General features: G+C 44.1%; 1 protein-coding gene across 4 annotated transcripts in view; it reads left to right on the top strand.

Annotated features, from left to right (window-relative positions):
* LOC136582278 (protein phosphatase 1 regulatory subunit 12A-like) overlaps nt 1-18,693 on the top strand; it is a 39,112-nt gene extending 20,419 nt beyond the window's left edge. For 3 of the 4 annotated variants that reach the window (XM_066583179.1, XM_066583181.1, XM_066583180.1), the window contains 12 exons: nt 993-1,067; nt 1,147-1,237; nt 1,352-1,510; nt 1,608-1,737; nt 1,822-1,952; nt 2,134-2,181; nt 2,496-2,515; nt 5,810-5,897; nt 7,101-7,205; nt 8,581-8,631; nt 10,137-10,187; nt 12,687-18,693. In XM_066583179.1, the coding sequence (XP_066439276.1) occupies nt 993-1,067; nt 1,147-1,237; nt 1,352-1,510; nt 1,608-1,737; nt 1,822-1,952; nt 2,134-2,181; nt 2,496-2,515; nt 5,810-5,897; nt 7,101-7,205; nt 8,581-8,631; nt 10,137-10,187; nt 12,687-12,773 (1,036 nt within the window). In that variant the 3' untranslated portion in view covers nt 12,774-18,693. Of the gene's footprint in view, nt 1-992; nt 1,068-1,146; nt 1,238-1,351; nt 1,511-1,607; nt 1,738-1,821; nt 1,953-2,133; nt 2,182-2,495; nt 2,516-5,809; nt 5,898-7,100; nt 7,206-8,580; nt 8,632-10,136; nt 10,188-12,686 lie in introns of those variants that run through there. The other variant, XR_010787165.1, reaches the window with a different exon arrangement.
* The last annotated feature ends 444 nt before the right edge of the window (nt 18,694-19,137 follow it).

Raw genomic sequence — 19,137 nt, forward strand, 5'->3', positions numbered from 1 at the left:
GGCGTATGTGACTAACGGATACTACAAAAACAGAGTGAACATAGTTTAAGTCTCTTGGCAATCCCATTGTCATTTCTTTAGAAACAAACCTTTTATAGGGAACAATAGATTGTATTCAGGTGCACAGCAGATGTACAGGATCGGCCATGGACCCGCCTCAATACTGCGACAGGAAGAACGAGCAAGAGAATTGTTGTTCCAGAGCTTTATTGATTTACCTATACATTACAACTGATGTTGGAAGTGGTCCCCATTCACTTCTGTGCATCTGTGGGCACATAACAACCTGTTGGCTGATACTGTCTGCAGCTCTTCAGCGGTGATGCTGCGGATGGTATTTGTGAGGGTTTTTCTTTCAGCATATGCAGATTATTGGTGTATACTTTAAGCTTTCAATTTTCCCAGAGACAGAAATCACGTGTGGACAAGTCAGGGAAATGTGGTGGCCATAATCCTTTTGCTCATAGTTGACTCTTCCTTATACTGTTCATGAACCCGTGCCAGTGAATCACAGGTGTGGCATGTTGTCCCAACTTGTTGGAAAGAGCAGTACATTCTTTCTTTTGGTATGAGTTGGTTGTAAAACTGTTCAATCATGTCCAGATAAACTGTGATATTCATAGTTGATCCCGCTATTCGTGTTCCTGACACTGTACACCAAACGGCAATGTTCTGTTTGTATAGTAGTATTTTATGGTTTCAGGTTCTGAGATTTCTGTACTTGCTAAAATAAGACATTTAGCAGGTGGTTTTGTACCTGGGTACTTGACGGCAAAGGCCTCTTAGATTTCCTTATTTGATTGACTTGCCAAGTACCAGCCTATGTACACTGCAGGACTGATGGTAGTCGTGGTTGAACTGAATATGCTCTTGGGAAGGATGGGATGTCATGCAAGAAGTCTTGACCCTACAATAATCTTGGTTTTCAGATCGCTGTTTCCTGCACATATGTTGGACAAGTGTTATTTACTTGTCTCTTCTGTTCCTTCCAGGATTGCTGGGACTGCAAACCCAAGAAGTACGAACTTGGAGCAAGCGCCCAATACAGAGACCAGAGAGCGACGCAGGTAGGATGTAAAGTGAGGACGGAATCTCTATTGTGTAAGGACACATTTATTCGCATTGTCTCACGGATTTGATCTGTAGGTCTTACCTGACTCCTGTAAGAGATGAGGAGGCCGAGGCTCAGAGAAAGGCAAAGTCTCGACATGCACGACAGTCTCGTCGGTCCACTCAGGTAAGTACCGATAGCAATTCCAAAAATTATCCTATACTTTGCTCTATGGAGATCTGTGTATGTTTCCAGGCTGTGCTGAATCTTCCCCACACATCTTCCTTTAATCTTCTTCAGGGAGTGACTCTCACAGATCTGCAAGAGGCTGAAAAGGTCATCAAAGGCCAACAGGACAGTAAAGAAGCCGAACCGGAACCAGCCAAGACCCAAGAAGAAGAGGCCAGCAAAGACAACCAGACAAAACCAAGGAGCAACCGTGCCACCAGTGATGATGGGGTAAGTGGTCTTGGGAAGCACGGTTTATAATTTCTATCCCTGTATCAAACTGTGAGAAGAATGTAAAGTCCTGATAAGTCATATTCTGAATTTGCAGGCAGAAGTCAGCTGGAGATCCCGATTCGCCAGTTTGCAGAAATCTGATCTTTTAGGATTAACCACTCCAGATCCAACTCCAACGTCTTCAGGTTCGCAGAGAAAAGCAGGACAAAACTTAGAGAGCAAAGGTTAGTTTCTGGCAAAGTCTTGTTCTGATGTGGTTCGGGTGACGCAGTGGGTTACCTTAACTCGGAGTTAAATGCCATTTACAGAGATGCAGAAGTCCCAAGAGGACGAGAAAGAAAGTGATGAACGAGGTAGCAGGAGCAAGGCAGCTGTTCGGGACCGGAGGAGGCCACGAGAGAAGCGGAAATCCACTGGAGTACCACAGATCACTAGAAATGTAAGATCTCAAATGATCTCGGCTCGGATGTGTTTTGTTGCTGTCTATTGACCAAGTCCCACTGTAGAGGGGGAGCTGCCGTACCGTAGACTAGAATTATGAACGTAGGGCCACAGTGTATTATAACCACTATGATAACATAAGCTATGCATATATTCATGAATTATCATTCCCTTTACAGAGTGACGGGGAGGAAGAGGATGAAACGGAGGAAAGTCCGCAAGCTCAGGTGCTTGGAAGTGCATGCAGACAATTTTTTTGTTTTTTCTATCTTGTAAAAGTTTGGCTGGGAGAGGAAAATAAAGTGTGCAGGAGGGTCTTGCTGATAACATGTAACTTGGGTTTTATGTATGTTCTTGCTGCATGGCTCTTGTGATCTTGATCATTTGGTAAGTGAACCGTGAGAATGGATCAGTACATTAAAAAAAAAAAAAAATTTACTTATTTTTACCCTGAATGTGGATAATGGGCTTAACCCTTGATTGTCGTAAAGCTTGCTTCTACAATGTGTGACATAATGTGTTTCTTCTTTTTTCCTCCCAGGTAGATGGACTTAACTCTCGGTAAGAACTTGACAAGATTTAACCTTTTTTTTTTTTTCATTTTCACTTTTTTATGCTATGTAACACCAAAAAGTGTTTTCATGTGCCCAAAATAGAAAATTATGTGACAGCTTATGGATGCCATAATAACACTACAGGATACAACTAGTCAACCTCAAATGGTAGATTACAAGTTCCCTTTATGTAGGAGTCGACATGGAATAGCTGCCATGCCTAAAGTCGTCCAAACTTTTTTCCGCCCCCCCCCCCCCCACCCCGCCCTGCTGGTGTGATATAAGGTCAGAACACCATATCTACAGCACATAAATCCTGGCATGATGCTCGTTAATAACGAATCATGTTGTTTAGTGCCTCTCTGCAGGGATACTAATGTTTTTGTGAATACCTCGGCATAAGGAAATGATAGAATTCCTCTCGCTCCTGACTGAACTCTAGTTTCCTCTTTTTATGGAAAGGGCTGGTCCGAGCAGATTGGAAGACTTAAAGGAGAACTTTTTTTTTTTAACATTGTAGATTTACATTGAAGACATGACAACTATGAAGGAACACATATGGAATTAAGAAGTAAATAAAAAAGATGGTAAACCAGAATGTTATATATTTCAGATTCTTTAGACTAGCCCCCTTTTGCTTGGATGACCGTTTTGCACACTCTTGCCATTCAGTCAGCTTCGTGAGGTTGTCGCCTGGAATGGTTTTCGAATAGTTTTTTGAAGGGGTTCTCAGAGGTTCTGAGCACTTTTTGGCTGCTTTTCTTTCATTTTGATGTCCGACTTATCCCACACCATCTCAAGTAGATTTAGATGGGCTGGTTGTGGAGGCCATGTCACCTTATGCGGCATTCCATCACTCTCCTCATTGGTCAGATAGCCCTTACATAGCCTCGAGGTATGTTTCAGGTCATTCTCCAGTTTATGATGATCCCACTAAGCGAAAATCCGATTGAATGGCATATTACTGCATAATGCCTCTGGTAGCCATGCTGGCTATATGTGCCTTGAATTGGTAATACATAACCAGCAAAGCCCTCCGTCACCATCACACCTCTTCCTCATGCGTCACGGTGGGAACCACAAACGTAGAAACCATTCGCTCACCTTAAGGCTGCCTGCAGACAGCCGGGTCGGATCCGGCTGCGAGAATTCTCGAAGCGGGACCCGACCCGAGCGTCTGCAGAGAGCAGCGCGTACTCACCTACTCACGCGGCCCCGGCTCTTTCATGTGCCGGCAGCCGGCTCATGCGCAGAGTGGAGCCGGGGAGTGACATTTCTGTGTGGGGCTCTGCGAGCCCCGCACAGAAATAAAGCATGCCGCGATTTGTTTGCTGTGCGAGATTTAACGCGGCCAAATCGCGGCCGTCTGCCTAGGATTGTGTTTGCTAACACAATCCTATGGCAGCTTCCACGGGCGGAAATTCCGTGTGAAATCCCGTCGCAGAATTTCTGCCCGTCTGCAGGTGGCCTTAGGCCAGGCTCACGTGAGCATATTTGAATTGTGGTTTAATAAAATACGCGGTACATTGCGGCAATTCAAATACGTCAATTTCCCCCCCCCCAATTTTCTGAATTGACTGACTTTCACATCTTCAAGTAATAAACTGTTGTTTTCTCCTTACTTAAGGCCCATTTACATGCAAACATAATCTTTCAAATGATTGAATGCTTGACAGTTTTAGCAATCGTTTTGCATAAAGTGTTAATGAACACTAATGTCCATTAAGACTTTATCATCTTCATTTGCATGTAAAAGGGCCTCTTGGAGCTGTTTGCAAAGCCCAGCATGTGGGCTGGGCTCTGCACACAACTGCATTGTTCTTGCACGGGCTGTCAGCAGAATACAATGTAATCTCTGCCTCCTGCTGAGAACACAGCATGCGGTCTGTTGAGAGATCTTTTATCTCTCTGTGGCTGAACAATGGATTTTAAGTTCACCTTAAAGGAGATGTCCCGCGCCGAAACGGGTTTTTTTTTTTTTTAAACCCCCCCCCCGTTCGGCGCGAGACAACCCCGATGCAGGGGTTAAAAAAACAAACAGCACAGCGCTTACCTGAATCCCGGCGGTCCGGCGTCTTCATACTCACCTGCTGAAGATGGCCGCCGGGATCCTCTGCCTCCGTGGACCGCAGGGCTTCTGTGCGGTCCATTGCCGATTCCAGCCTCCTGATTGGCTGGAATCGGCACGTGACGGGGCGGAGCTACACGGAGCTACACGGAGCCCCATAGAGAAGAGGAGAAGACCCGGACTGCGCAAGCGCGGCTAATTTGGCCATCGGAGGGCGAAAATTAGTCGGCACCATGGAGACGAGGACGCCAGCAACGGAGCAGGTAAGTATAAAACTTTTTATAACTTCTGTATGGCTCATAATTAATGCACAATGTATATTACAAAGTGCATTATTATGGCCATACAGAAGTGTATAGACCCACTTGCTGCCTCGGGACATCTCCTTTAAAATCATCATTCAGAACAAAAGTGCACGATGGCCGTGTTTACATGTAACGATTATCGCTCATTTGCAGTCGTTTGAAAGAATTTTGGGCGGTAATCGTTGCTTGTAAATGGGCCTTTAGTTGAGTGGTTCTTAACTATTAGAATAGTTGTTGACTAGGGCTAAACCTTGAACTGTGTACCTCTGCGCAACACTACTGATGGGATTAAACATATTGAGAAAGCAAGAAATTCTACAGATTAACTCTTGACAAGCCATCACTGTTAAATGAAAACCATTCCAGGTGACGACCTTATAAAAACTGATAGAATGCCAAAAAAGTGCAAAGCCGTCATCAAAGCTAAAGGGCTACCCCAAAGAATCTAAAATGTAAAACATTCTGGTTTAACTTGTTTACTACTTAATTCCATATGTGTTCCTTCATAGTTTTTACTATAGTGTAAAAAAAAAAAAAAAAAAAAAAAGTGTAAAGGGGTGTCAAAACTTTTAACTGGTTCTACATGTGAAACAAAATAGTTATTTCAGGGGGTAGACTTTTTATTTATTTCTAGACTGTCCATCGGGCATTGCGCTGAATTGCTGAAATAACCAGAGAACTATATAACAAATCTAGTTAGGATAGACTTCTACTGTGTTTAATAATGTATAAGGCATATATATAGCAGATACCCCATAGAGGCTGATTTGTTGCTATTGTATGAAGACATTGTCTCTATTGTACATTGTGGTGTTGACTATCTTTGCCTGCAGCGAGTGCTCTGCCATCTGTCTTTGATCTATTGAACCCGCTTTATGATGATGATCTACTTTTATGCTTAAATTTTCAATAGTAAAATCTCTTTTAGGGTAGATAAAGTTTCCAATGCGCACACTGCAAGCCGGGTAGAAGCAGCCATTGCCGCCGAACACAGGGACACAAAGGATTTCAAGAAAGTAAGTCCTAGGTGAAGGTGGCAAAAAGTCACTTTGATGTAGTTTTGGTTATTAGCACTCTTGTATAAAAGTCACTGCAAAGAGAAAGTGGAGTATTTGTGTAAATGCTCCCATCTTTCACTCTTGGACTAAACGATGATTTTTTTAGGTGAGCATAAAATCCAGCTGGAGAGCTGATGGCAGGGAATGCATGCGGTGTTCTCCACAGAGAGCGCTGATTACATGGTATTCACCTTGCAGCCAGCCCTGTGGCAGAACAAAGAAACTCTATGCTGAGAACCGACCACCTGCTGTTCTCTGCATACAGCCCTGGAGGCTGATTTACCTGCTAATGGGCATTACTGGCTATTAGCAGCTTATGCAAAATGATCGCTCAAACTGTCATTCTCCCTATCTTTTGAACGAATTTTGAGCGATCATCTCTGCGTGTAAATGGGCTTTTGACTCCCATGCTGCACATGCAGCATTACTTAAGTCTGGCAATTCACAACCCAGCTAAGGAATACGTTTCATAGGTATAAATTAGCAGTGATGGCAAAGCTTTTAGAGCCAGAGTGCCCAAACTACAACCCAAAACCCACTTATTCATTGCAAAGGGCCAACACCGTCATTTACACGGGAGAGTTATCGCTTAGCGTTGATGTCAGCGCTTGTGCAGTCATTGACCCGTGATGGCATGCATGCCCATAGAGAGGGTTCTGTGTACTAAAGAATGTTCTGAGACACTACAGAGCCCGAGGCATTGTGAGAAATGCTGGCTGTATTAGGGGAAACAATATCAGAGTAGAAGAAGGTGCCAAGATGACAGTCAAACCCCTAAATAACACCTCAACTAAACCGTGTACACAAGAGCCTCTACATTAACCCTTTCCAATCCAATTTGTATTATGGTTTTCCTAGGGGGCTTACTCTTTTTCTGCCGTTATACAACAGCGCTATATGCTGGCTAAAGCCAGTACTGCATGAGGTGACACATTGGATAGGCTCCGACAGCAGAGAGGCTGGCAATATACAGTAAGAGAACCCCGACGGACGTCTTCCAACATCAGAGCTGTACAGCCTTAAATCATAATGTCTTCAGACGTCAGTGGATTGGAAAGGGTTAATCTCTAATAACCTATGCTGCAGTATATAGGCAATAGTTGGCCTACTAGTACAGTGTTGGCCTCGGTGAGTGATCATTGGGATGCTGTGTTGTTCCAGCTGTATGAAGACTTGATGAGAGACAACGGACGTCTTCGCTCCCAGCTGCTAAACACCCAAAACCTGGTGAATGAGACAAAGGCAGAGTTGGAAAGAGCCAATCAGGTGAGACGTGCAAGGATGAAATGGAAGGCTTAGTAAGCGCATGTTGTCTACACGTGTGTATATGTGACCTATGGGAAGGGCTCATCAATATTCTCGAATCTATACTTCATTTTAGTTGCACTTTCTTTTATGACAAGTATGAGTTTGACCTGGTTCTTAACCCCTTAGGGACCAGACAATTTTATGCCTTTTTCATCATCACATTGCAACAGCTATTACTCGTTGACATAGCCATATGGGGGGAAAAAACGCCCAGAAATGTTGCCATTGTTTTGGGGGTTTGTTTTTACGGCGTTCACCATTTGGTAAAAATAGCATGAGGATTTTCTTATCTTGATTAGCACGAATGCAGAGATACTGAGGTTATAAATTTATTTATTTATTTATTTTTTCTTCTACTTTTGCAACTTTTTTCCAGTTTGGGGTATATGTGACTTCTGGATTGTTTTTCATCTTTTTTTTTTGCGATGCATGCAAAGAAAAATTTTGCGGCATATCTCTATTCTAAAACTATTTTTATGACTTTCACTGTGCGGAAACCCCTTTTTTTTTCCCTTTAGTGCATTCTTCTAATCCTAAGACAGCAGCCTATTAGGCTTGAGTTACATGTCAGACATGGAGGCCTTTGTCAGGCTTTCGGCTGTCATGGGAACCCATTGGTACTTAGCAATCGCATTGCAGGGTGCTGATGGGTGACAGGAGGAGCTCCCTCCTCCTGTCATCCGCTTACATGCTGCAGTTGCTACTGATTGCATGTAAAGGGTTAAATGGCCAGGATCTTAGGTTTTTTCCGATTCTGGCTATTAGAGCAGGAGCCTGGCTGTCAGTAGTCAGCCAGGCCACCGCCTTCAAAAGATGCATGGGCAGGTTTAAAGCTCACTGGTGAGGTCAGTAAAAAGGCGTATTGTGGTCTCTAATGGGTTAAAATAATCAAAAGGGTTATTTGGGCTTTCCTTAGGATCAGGTTGGTGGGGGTTCGTCTCCCAGCGCCCCCACTGATCAGCTGTGCTCAGTCGAGTGATGCAGCCTTATCATTACACACCAGACACAGCACTGTTCATTTCATAGCCTGGGGGTATTGCCCAATCAAGTGAATGTAACTAAGCTGGCAAATGGCCATGTGACTGAAGAATGTGATGTCACAGGCCGAGGAACAGACTGCAGCCCCTTCAAACAGCTGATCTATGGGGATTGCTGGGAGTTGGACCCTCCCCAATCTAATATTGATGACCTATCCTTAGGAAACGTCCTGCCTAACAAACATGTAGAACTACTAAGTAGCGCTAGGCCCTCAGTAATTCTGCACGAGGCCTCTGTAAAATGAACCCTCTTGCCTTGATTTGTAACTTCTAGTTTACTCCTTTTTCTTTTTCAGAGGCAGGAAAGAAGTATTGACAGATCCTTTCTGATTGATACAGAGAAGAAGGTGAGATGTTCTAAAACGCAAACCAAGCAGCAAGTGTTCAGTCTGTCTGCGGCGCCCCCACGGGGAAAATGGCCTCTTCTATAAATTACATCTTTATGTTATACATATTGTTGGTGATTTTTTTTGTATTTTTTTGGTCACAATTAGAGATGAGCGAGTATACTCGCTAAAGGCAATTGCTCGAGCGAGCATTGCCTTTGGCGAGTATCTCCCCCGCTCAAGACAGAAGGTTCGGGTGCCGGCGCGGGGGAGCGGTGAGTAGCGGCTGTCAGCAGGAGGGAGCGGGGGGAGAGAGGGAGAGAGAAATCTCCCCTCCGTTCCGCCCCGCTCTCCCCCGCAGCTCCCTGCCCGCTGCCGGCACCCGAACCTTCAGTCTCGAGCGGGCAGGTACTCGCTAAAGGCAATGCTCTTTTGAGCAATTGCCTTTAGCGAGTATACTCGCTCATCTCTAGTCACAATCTATATATTTCTTTTTGATTCTAAAATCCTGAGTTTGTCACGCCGACCACTAAACCGAATAATAGGTTGAAACTTCCTGATGTCTATAGCAGTCATCTCACTAATTCTTCATTTACACGCGACTGTCGGCTAATCAATCTGCCAGAGCGGGTGACGTCACCGCTAGTTGTTGGTGTCCGTGCAGAGCGCTCAGCGCTTCACATTTGCATTCAATGAGAAGCGAGCGGTCCAGCCATGATTTTTATGCTGGTCGAAAGTGAGCAACAAACGAAAAGTAAATGAATGGTAAACAATTAGAGATGAGCGCGCATACTCGCTAGGGGCAATTACTCAAGCAAGCATTGTCCTTAGCGAGTACCTGCCCGCTCGAAAGAAAAGATTCGGGTGCCGGCGGGGGGAAAGGAGGGGAGATCTCTCTTCCCCCCCCCCCCCCCCCCCCCACGCTCCCCCTGCTCTCTCCCGCAACTCACCGCTCTTCCCTGCCGGCACCCGAATCTTTTCTTCCGAGCAGACAGGTACTCGCTAAGGACAATGCTCGCTCGAGTAATTGCCCTTAGTGAGTATGCTCGCTAATCTCTATAAACTATGTTTTGCATTTAGATGTAATGTTTATTGCGCATTTTTGTTCATTTGAACAAATTTTGTGCAATTAAATGCCCCTTATTGCTTCTTCACATGGCCGTGTTTTAGTCCCGTTATGCGGCCATGATAATCATCTCCTCAAACAACGACATTCCATTGGTCAGGGGTTTATGCCTCTCAGTTGCTGTTACCCAAAACCACCCAGAGCAGGGCAAGAGGCGAAGTAAACACAAATTTGGCGGGAACACTCTCAGCCAAGCAGGGGTCAAAAGGGCAGTTCAGTTCTAATGATTAACCTCCCATGCATTTCATATGGTGTTTCCATATTTTTGTCCACCCTTTTGTATGAGGGTCTTGAAAGTGGAGCCCCTTGTATCAACTTAGAATTCTCCAATAAGGTATTTGAAATGAGTCCTCAAAATCAGACAAACCTCTTAACAGTATGGATTTTCATTTCTCAATAGGAAAAGCTAATCTTGGAGCGTAGAGTATCTGAACTTCAGGATGAACTGAAGGTAAGAAGATCTGCCACACTCGGGGTTCACTATTTAATCCAGCCAAAATCTTTTTCTTGAAATGGATATGTATCTATTTTCCCTACCCCTCTATTTCATATAAAGTAATTCTGCTTGGTTTTGATAACTATTTTTGATATTTTAGTCATAGATAAATTAAGCTAACTGATATGTAAGTTTGGGTGTTTTAGGGTTAAATTAAAGTGGTTGTTAAAAGGGCTACCCGGAACTTTGATTTTGATGGCCTATCCTTGGAGTCAGAAGAGAATCGTACAGTTGGAAGGGACCTCCAGGGTCATCTGGTCCAACCTCCTGACTTCCACCACCCTCAATGATGAGCTTACTGAAGAGTCGCCTTCATTGTTTTCCAGGCACAGCTCTTAGCATCCTATAGCCACTGTACCTGATATTACAGCATGTGCAAGTGAATGGAACGGAGCTGCAATATCTACAGCTACAAAACGTACAGAGTCGTGCCGGGTAAACAATGTCCCTTCAGTCTACTAATCGGAGGGGGTGCGAGGACTCAGACCGTCCAATCTGCTATTGATGATGTATCATTATCAGTCTTGTATACCTCCTTTAACATTGAGCTGTTCTGTCCATATGTTTGTCTGTTAAACTGGTTTTCCTAGGTTACCTATAGAGAGCAATTCCTTACTGCTTTATGCAGGTACTTAGTGTATGAGCAGTTAGGTATGCCTTCATCTGCATGGGCAGAATGGCGGAAGCTTAATAGCACCCTTAGCCTTTCACTAAAGTGACGTGTATGAGAATTTTGAAAGGGAGGGAGTATAATGTGTCTCAACTATTTTCAACCCAGTATTAGCCCTTGTCTGAAATTATGATTTCTCTGCATAGCTCTGATGTCGGATGACGGCCAACACGTGTTTCTAACCGTATGCAGGACAGCGCTCCGATGTCGGAGGCTGTTCTGCATATATATGTTACCGTATGCAGGACAGAGCTCCGATGTTGGAGGCTGTTCTGTATATGTATCTTACAGAATGCAGGACAGAGCTCTGATGTCAGAGGCTGTTCTGCGTATGTATATTACAGGAGCGCTGTCCTGCATCCTTTTAGAAACGTGTCAGCTCTAGTCCAACATCGGAGCTGTGCAGGGAAATCTTAATGTCGGGTGAAGGCCGGCACAGGATTGGAAAGGGTTATTGAAAAAAAAAAAAAATTCTAATAAAATCGTCATGACCGTTCATTCTTATGTATTTCGGTACAGTAATTCCAAAGGAATCCGCAGCGCACTTCCCCACCCAAAATAAATAATTGCTGGGGGTATGCAGGTGGCAGAGAAATTGGATTGGAAGGGGTTAATGTTTGCTTTCCACAGTTGTTAATTAAAACCTTAACATGACTGCTTTCTTTCCAAAACAGTGCCACATCTTTCCACGGGTTGTCTATGGTATTGCAGCTTAGTCCCAGTTACTTCAATGATGCTGATATGCAATACCAGACACAAACCATGAACAGGTGCGGTTTGGTTTTTGGAAGAGAGCAGCCATGTTTTTCTAATTCTGTACTACCCTTTTAAAGAGGGGTAATGATGTCATATCTTCGGGCCAGCAGGGTTGGCTGCATAGATTTGTAGCTGTGACCTCCCTGACTGTATTGTAGCTTATTTCTTTCACTCTACTCTCGTTTCTCCCACACCAACCTCCATTAGATTCGACTGCCAGGGCTTTGAATCTGTCAATTGGCAGGTCTCCACCACTTCCTATTGATCAAATCTGACATCACCCATTGACAGTGAGTGATGGAGACCACCCGCTTGACTGATTAAACACATCTGAAGCCGAATCTAATGGAGGTTAGTGAGAGAGAATGGGGAAAGTGGAGAGAAAAGACAATGTGCAATAGTCAACGGGCCTGGAATGTGAAGCTACGCACCTGACCCTGTTGGCCCGAAGACGTGACAAGTCCTTTTCAAAAGGACAAGATAAAGAAAACAGAGATGAATAGGCCATTAGAAGTATTCCATGTTTAGATAATAGGTGAATTAATCAATGGTTCCGATTACACAGACGATATATTAAGGGTGGCTTTACACAGAAGAACTATTGGCCAAAGAAATCACTCAGTAGTCGCTGGTTGTCTCTTCTCAGCTCACTGAAATGAAGCGACTAGTAAGCAAGTTTTCACTTACTGTAAACAGGCAGTTGTTCATCTCTGAATGACTGCCTGTTCACAGTGAATGGAGTCGGGTGGCTGAAGACCTCTCCGATACATTCCACCTCCATTCACTGAACAACTCTTGCTACTATGTGAAAGCACAAGAACATTATATTTTGGGACCTCTATCAGGTGTTTGGTGCTCCTAGGATGGGGGCAGGTGGGGAGGTTGACTGGGCAGTACACTTGTCAAACTGTAATGAGCGCAAGGGGGTCAGATGCCTCCCGTGGAGCAGAAGGACCATTCTTGAGTCTTCCAATGATGTCTTTCCACTGCTTCCTTCTCACTTTTTTTTTTTCCTCCTTGACCCTTAGATACTTGGGGATCTGAAGGCTGATAACCAACGTTTGAAAGATGAGAATGGAGCTTTAATCCGCGTTATTAGTAAGCTATCCAAATAGCCGAGCTGCCTCAGGACCTGCTCGATGTTACCGGCTCTCCCTCCAGTCATCCCATTGGGACAGACCAGGTGGACATAGAATATCACCAAGAGCTGGGGATTATCGGATGTCGGATCAGCCTCTCCTACATACTACCACTTCACTCGTTTTCCCACACAACCACCCCTGAGACTGTCTGGGAATCGTCACTTCAGAGGCCACTTTACATCTTGGGAGCAATAAAGACCACCTCCAAAAGTATCCAAAAGAAATAAAAAAAAAAAAAAAACAAACTCATCATGGACCATTTTTAAGACAAGTTTTTGGCTGAGCGAGCATCTTAAAGGTGCTGTTTTTCTGACATTGTGGCCTTTTTTGTAGAACACCTATGTGTTTTCTATGTTGGATGCAAGAATCTCCTCTTCGAATCACCTCAACTGATGCCCAACACCCAGAATGATGATCACCGTTCAGGGTAACCACTTGAGACCTCCGGTGTCAAACTGTTAAGCGATGGTATAAAAGGACAACGGGACAGACAACCAGAGTGTGTTTCATCCTCAAAATCCCTCGTCCCTTGACCTTGTGGAGTACTCTGGATTACCGGGAGAAGTGCTCTTAGGTGACTCTCCTGCAAGGGGTGGCTGCTGTATGTGTCCTCCTATCCCTTTTGTGCTTGGCAAGATGGTCTCAGGACGGAGATGGGAGTGGGATGAGCAGATCCAACGTTCGGGAAGAGCACAAGTTTATAGGATCGTGTTTGTTTGGGTTTGTTGTTCCCTAGTGTTTTTTTTTTTCCTCTCTTCTTATGCAACCGATGTCACTTTGAACAAGCTGCCGGTTTGGGTAGGTAACACCGTATGTTCTGTTTCTTGAGCACATTTTAATCACGAGACTCTGATGCGTTATTTTTCCCCACTTTTTTATTGTTTTATCAGGGAGAGAGGGCTTTATTTATTATAGTTAGATGGCAGTGTTTTTTTTTGTTTTTGTTTTTCTTCCCATTGATGTAAATCTGCAATGACAGAATATTTTGCATTTATGGAAAACTCCAGTCATCACATAAAAGATACCAGAAGTGATAAGTCCTGAATATGGAAGCCTAGAAATGTCTTTTTTTTTTTTTTATTTTCTAAATCTTTGCCACCCTGCATAGAGTGTTACAGAACACTGTGCTCCTGCCAGATTGAGATGAAGATCTATAGGGGGTGGACAAAAATATGGAAACGCTGTACAAAAGGAATAGGATTTTAACCATTAGCACTGAGCTGCCCTTTTGAACCTTGCTTGGCTGAGCGCTTTCCTGCCAAATTTGTGTTTACTTCACCTCTTGCCCTGCTCTGGGTAGTTTTGGGAGCCGGCTGGTAACAGCAGCTGGGTGGCTCCGACCCCTGACTAATGGAACCTTGTTGCTCAGGCAGATGTTCACTTCTGCTCAGCAGCAACTGTGTCATATTACCTCCACTTTAGTTACATGGGAGACCGATTTTAAGGCATGCATTTTGTATGGTGTTTCCATATTTTTGCCCAAGTGGTGGAACAGAGCAGTCGGTGCTTGCTATAGTGTAGAAATTGTACTGTAATGGATGATCTAAGCACAAAATATCTACATGTGGCTGACGGGTACGTACTAACCCTATGGCCCACTTTAAAGAGTAACTGCACTTTGTAAAAACTTTTGACGTGTCGGAGCGATATGTCAAAATTATTGGTCTGGGTGCTGAGATCTCTGCTGATTGCTCAAATGAAGGGCTGCAGTGCTCGCACGACCATTGTGCCTCTATGGCTTTCATTGCGCCCCTTTATTTGAGCGGGGGTCTCAGCACCTAGATGCCTAGTGATCAAAACTTTTGACATGTTAAAAGTTTTAAAAAAGTTTTATGCCAGTCTAAAAAAAAATAATTGGCGTGAATTATTCCAAATTTATCAAGTCGCCCAGCTCTTAGTACATATCTACACTTGCTAAGAGTAAATGTAGATTTGCATAACAACTTGTGCCATTTTTGGATTCCTCTAGTTAGACCGCTCGCCCTCCCAGTAAACCACGCACACTTTATGCCCTTTTTTAAATTATTTTTTTAAAATGGAGTGCGGAGAAAAACTTTTGCACAAAAATGGAGTCCGCTTTAATTTGCAGCTTATTGTTGATTGGTCTTTAAATGTAGGCCTTTGTGATGGGCAGTTTTACTTTATTGACTGGAGTTTTCCTAAGCAAGGAGCGAGGCTTTTAAAGGGAGTCCATCAGTGTATTCATGCTGCGAAAACTAGTCCCATGGGTAGCGGTTCATAAAATCGGTGCAAACGTGGCGTGCAGTCTGCGCTACGCTATACTCACTGCGATGGGGTCCTTTTACATGGTATTGTTAGTCATTACCAAAGATTGTCACTCCTGTGCTTCCACATAGGGGCAATAATCGTATAGAGGCAGAGGGCGCCAAAGATTGCTTCTGGACACCTGCCTCCATCCATAGTAAACAGGCAGTCGCTCATGGCTGAATGTCTGCCTGTTCATTTGTGCCGATTCTCACTTAATTTTCTATGCCTTCATAAACTGAATGACAAGCTGTAAACAAATTAATTATTGTTAGTCATTCAGCAATAAATTATGAGGTTTTTTTTCCCCCAAGTGTAGGGGCCCATACTTATGAGCAGTGGCTGCCTCCTCCTTCACCCACCACTGACTGAAAGCTTTCTCCCTATGCAAAGTATAGGACAACAGCTGTCTGTCCTCTGCGAAGGGAAGGGCTACATACTGTGGACGGAGAGATGTGGTTTTATAAAAAACTACAGCCGCTACCAAAGTAAGTGAACCCCACAGGACTTGGTCATTAGTTTTATGCTGCCCTTAGATAGGACATAAATATGCTGACAGGTTCCCTTTAACATTTCTCTTTGCGTCAGAGACTATAAAGCACTCCGGTATTTTGAACCGCCCCCCCAATCTGATGATCAAGTCTGAACTTAGCAGGACATCTTTTTTTTTTTTTTTTTTCTCTAGAAAATGCTAAAATATTTGTACAGCTGTTTTGCCAAATTGCACAATTTTGACTGAGTTAACGGTAGTGCCAAAAATGCAGACACACAATACTCGTCCAGGGACATTTAGCAGATGCACAGGCTTAAAACGTGTGACTAATTACATTGTACGAATTGTAGTCTACTGTCCAGCGAAGGTAAAAGGACGTCTGGATGCTACGCCAATATATCTATATATTTTTTTATTTTTTTTTACCTTTTTAACCCCTGCACCAACTCTTACAGATGTCCCTTAGTCATTTTTTTCCTGCTCGCTGTAAGAAGCATCAACTATTACTGCCCGCTGCGTTCTTAAAGATTTCCGTGCCCACATTTCATCCACAATTTGCAAAACTACAGGCTTAGCCGATGGCATCAAATGAGACAGCCAACATGTATTCCACCAAGGCTGGCCTCATCTGCTTGGAAGATCTCCCTAAGCAGTAGCTAGTATGTTGTACGGTGATGTAGCACTATTTATAGAGGCGCCGCTATCTCTATAGATGATGAACCGTGCTGACATACAGGCCTATATTTGTGTCTGTACTCGCGGGGACACTCGCTGCTGGTCATGCTCAGGACACGCCGTCCGCCCATCAGCAGCTCTCCCCGCAGTCCCCCTAGTAACATCGGCAGGGTGATTCCTATGCACTCGGGCATTTTGTTCTCCTGTTGCTGGAACAGGAGAACAAAATGCTAGCCGGATACGGAACTGTCCTATGATGGAAAACTAACTGCAACTGACAGACCCTGTTGGCTACAATGGAGGTCGTCGGCTTCTGTCATATTACCTGACCCTTTCCTTGACAAAATAGCGCAGCATGCTGCGCTATTACCTCCAACATCTTTGAGTTGGGTCTATGCCGGAGGCTCCAACTCAAATGTGAATGGAGCCTAATAAAGAATGACAGTTGAGGTGCGTTGACTACACAGAACGATTATCGTTCGGATTGCTGCCATCCGGTGAGAATCTGAACGATTTATCGGTCTATGTAAATGCATGCAAAGACTAGACAACAAATGAGAAGTCGATCGCTTCTCGTTCGTCATTCAGTTTCTGCCTGTAACGACTTATCGTTCCGTGTAAGCAGGCAGTTGTTCACATATGAATATGAATGTGAATGGAAGTGGCCGGGCCGGAATGATCCCCTTTGCCTCCATTCAGTCAGTAATGCGCTAGGACGAGCTGTCCGGCATCTGTTGCCCGACAAATAGTCCCATGTAAAGGCACCCTCACATTGTAGTTTACATTGTAGTCTGTAGTGTTAGAGCCTACAGATTGCTGTTGTGATAGATGACCATGTTCTGTATAAAGTGAGAGCTGCCATGGGGAATTTGATAAATTGCTCTGCTGCTCTCGTAAACAGAAATCAAAATATTAAAAAAAAAATCACCCAAAAAATTAAAATCTTCCAGCTCTTCATACTCTTAGTCTTTTGTGCTTTTTTTTAAAAATCCTAGTTTATCTCCTATTAGAATTAAAATGGATAAGTATATAAAGAAATCCTGTGTCCGAAACTCAGCCGTGCCCTGTGTCTTGCTGCAGCAGGAGCCTCCCCCCCACTGCTCTGTCTGCAGGAGGACAAAAGGCTGTAGCCCTGTCCCTCAGCTGGTGACCAGCTCAAAGTGGAACAGATCAGCAGGGGTTAACCCTGTGCTCTCTGTAGGATTTCTACGAGCCTGTGTATTTCAGGAAAATGCAGAAAATCCTACAGGACAATAGTCATAAAAAATGGGGCAAAATTATCCCCTGCCTCCCATTAAGGGTGCTTTTACACGGGACTGTCGGGCAACAGATGCCCAACAAGGCGTTCCAGCGATAGTCGTTCCTGTGGTTTTGCACATGATAGGAACCTACGATTAAATGGAAGCGGAGTGAGTCAGGGATTGTTCCGGCCCGCCCGAGGTCATTCGTAAGTGAACCACTGCCTTTTTACGTGAAACGCAACGTCGTCCAGTTATCTGCATGCAGAAAGCGAACGAGAAGCGAACGCATTTGACCTCCGCCATCCCTGAATATTTTTGACCCCCTTGTCCTTTTATGTCGGAATACATTTTTTTGCACTGGCCATAAGACCATAGTTTCCTAATGGATGCAATGTGGGCACTTTTTTTTGTCGGAGGAGCGACTAAAACCGGTGACTAAGATAATCGGTCTCCGCTCTCATAAAACTTTTTTTGGTGTTTTTTTTTCTAAACCGCAGCAGGAAGTAGAACAGTGGAAAAAATCTTCTTAACAAATTCCCTGGCGTTCCCCCAAGTGAGGGCCGTCGGGGGCTGCAGAGCTGACGGACACTGTAAGCACGGGCCCTTTTATAGAAGGGCACAAGTTACTCCCATTTACCTAATCCCCTGCATCCCCTCTCATCCGTGTGCACCCGTCTACTTCTGCCTGTGTTTTTTTTTTTTTTTTTTCTTTTTTTTTTCACTCACGTGTTATTAATATTTTGTGCAATATATTATATTTATAAATGGTTTTACCGAACACGGCGTTCCTTCAGGCTGCAGTTACTGCCTTTTTTTTTTTTTTGCTTTGGTATTGTTTTATATAATTTATAAATGCACTGTTTTATTTTGCAAGGCACTAATTTGTGTGTTTTTGCTCATTTCGCCAACGGTCCAACGTGTAGACCCGTCTCCCGTGTGTCCACGCCCCTAAACTATCCTATTGTGTCAAAAGCAAGACTTGGCAAACTTTGCGCCTCCAGCTGCTGCGGACTGTGCACGGTGCGCTCATCAGCAGGTGGAGTCCCGAGGGATGCCTGTATATGGCTCATACACATGAGCTGCTGGTTCAGAATTCCCATTCCATTTATATCCTTGTGTGTTACGTCCTTGTCCTTCTCTACAGTCGTGTGTGTCTTACCGGTGGCGGGATGTCCTCCCGTCACACCGAACATACAAATAAACTCACTTTTGAAACGTATCTTGTTATCTGATCTGCTTTTTATATCCAATGCATTTCTTTGCTCGTGTATGTGAATCGATTTAGAATTTGCTTAAATAGTAATTCCATAGCTTGGTGTTATGGGTGTAAGAGCATTGCCCTGCACATATGGCCACTTACAAGGGGTGAACATAAATATGGAAACCCTGTACAAAATGTATGGGATTTAATCATTTAGCACTGAGCTGCCCTTTTGATCCCTGCTTGGCTGAGAGTTTTCCTGCCAAGTTTGTGTTTACTTCACCTCTTGCCCTGCTCTGGCTGGTTTTGGGAGCAGCTGGTAACCGCAGCTATGTGGCTCAAAACCACTGACCAATGAAACCTTGTTGTTTGGGCAATTGTTCACTTCTGCCCAGAAGCATCTATGTCACATTACCTCCTCTTAAAATCGGTCTCTACATTTCTTATTGAAATTTGATTTAT

This window comes from Eleutherodactylus coqui, chromosome 11, assembly GCF_035609145.1.
Source record: "Eleutherodactylus coqui strain aEleCoq1 chromosome 11, aEleCoq1.hap1, whole genome shotgun sequence".
NCBI lineage: Eukaryota > Metazoa > Chordata > Amphibia > Anura > Eleutherodactylidae > Eleutherodactylus > Eleutherodactylus coqui.